Source organism: Aphanomyces invadans, assembly GCF_000520115.1.
Source record: "Aphanomyces invadans strain NJM9701 unplaced genomic scaffold supercont1.9, whole genome shotgun sequence".
Classification (NCBI taxonomy): domain Eukaryota; phylum Oomycota; class Saprolegniomycetes; order Saprolegniales; family Verrucalvaceae; genus Aphanomyces; species Aphanomyces invadans.
Window position 1 is genome coordinate 1,170,877 of NW_008580154.1, and position 1,394 is coordinate 1,172,270.

At 43.6% G+C, this 1,394-nt stretch overlaps 1 protein-coding gene across 1 annotated transcript; it reads right to left on the reverse strand.

Moving 5' to 3' along the window:
- Positions 1-691: 691 nt before the first annotated feature.
- On the reverse strand, positions 692-1,025 carry H310_05521 (hypothetical protein; the record flags this gene model as incomplete). The annotated part of the gene is made up of 2 exons (XM_008870257.1): positions 692-753; positions 800-1,025. The coding sequence occupies 2 exons, from the start codon at positions 1,023-1,025 to the stop codon at positions 692-694; spliced, it is 288 nt and encodes a 95-aa protein (XP_008868479.1).
- Positions 1,026-1,394: the final 369 nt, after the last annotated feature.

Consider the following 1,394-nt stretch of genomic DNA (forward strand, 5'->3'; position numbering starts at 1 on the left):
ATCACAGGGATTTATTTTGTCCAATGAAACATCGTACTAATTTCAATTGGACGAAACACCTTGGCCGATCAATGGTCGATCACGTTAGATGCAAATTCATTGCAGTGTTTGTCGATCAAATTTAACACCATATCAGCCGCCCACACTCTTTTGGTGGTCTTATCCTTGGCCGCAGTAGCCTTGCCTTTCGCGGCCCTCTTGGCAATTGGCGTAGCAAGCGTGAATGAAATGGTGCGTGGAAGTCACATATATTTCTGGTTGATTCTTATCCAATGATGGTAGTAGATATATTTGGCGACTGGAATCCACCATGACTTCACAGTCCACTAGGGCATCGAGGGGCCAAGGCCAATTTCTGAAAATCAATAATACATTTGCACGGGCATAATAATAATTGTCGAACTGACTGGACCTCTACAATTGCATTCAACTTGATGTATTGAGTTACACAAGAAATTAAACACAAGAAGCCACGATGCTATTCGTCATTCTCACTCACACCCATGTCACCGCAGTCGCTTGAAGCCGAAACGTCAACTTCCTCAGAAGTTTCGCTATCGAAGTCTTGAAAACAGCTTGCTCCCGCCAAAGTTTCTGCCTCTCGAAGAGAGTTATCCAGCACAAGCAGTTTGTCGTACATGCTGCAATGGTGTTGTAAATCACCTCAGAGTCCAATCCATAAAACGCCCGATCAAGACGATCGCGGACCTCCGCAAACGTAGTGGTAGAAGTGTAAACACGACCAACTGTACCCTTCACATTGGCCCGCACAATCTCAATCGGTTGAAGGTCAGAATACCCTGGAGCCGAGAACACCACATGATGTCCACGAGTCCGTGCCATTTTCGAAGGTGGGATGTGCTCGTCGATTGCTTCTTCAAGGCTGCCCAGATCGTCGCCTTGAGATCAGTAGCAGACACACCAGGAACCATGAACTTCACACAGGCTTGATAGAGATCGCCCTTCTTCCAGTTGCCCTTGGGGGTGTCAAACGGCCGCCCCTTGTGATATGTGGCGTTGTCCATGACAAAGACAGTCGATGCCCATCCGAGGTTCTCAATCCGAGGTTCTCAACTTCATGGAGCAGCTTCTCAAACCAGTCGACAATGTATGCATGGTTGAACATTGGATGGTTGTCTTTCACTGTCTTCCCGTTCTTCTTTCCACCATCAAAAATGTCCAGGCCAAGATATATGATACATCATTGAAAAAACATTTAAAATTATTGTAAAAGCCAATATTTTATTGAAATGCGATTTAATTGATAAATCTGTTAAATATTTATTTTGGTTAGTTATATATGTTTTAAGATACCGTACTTGACATGTCTGTTGCGAAGGGAAAAAACCTGTAAATACTTATTCAATCAATATATTATTTTCTGCAATACTCGT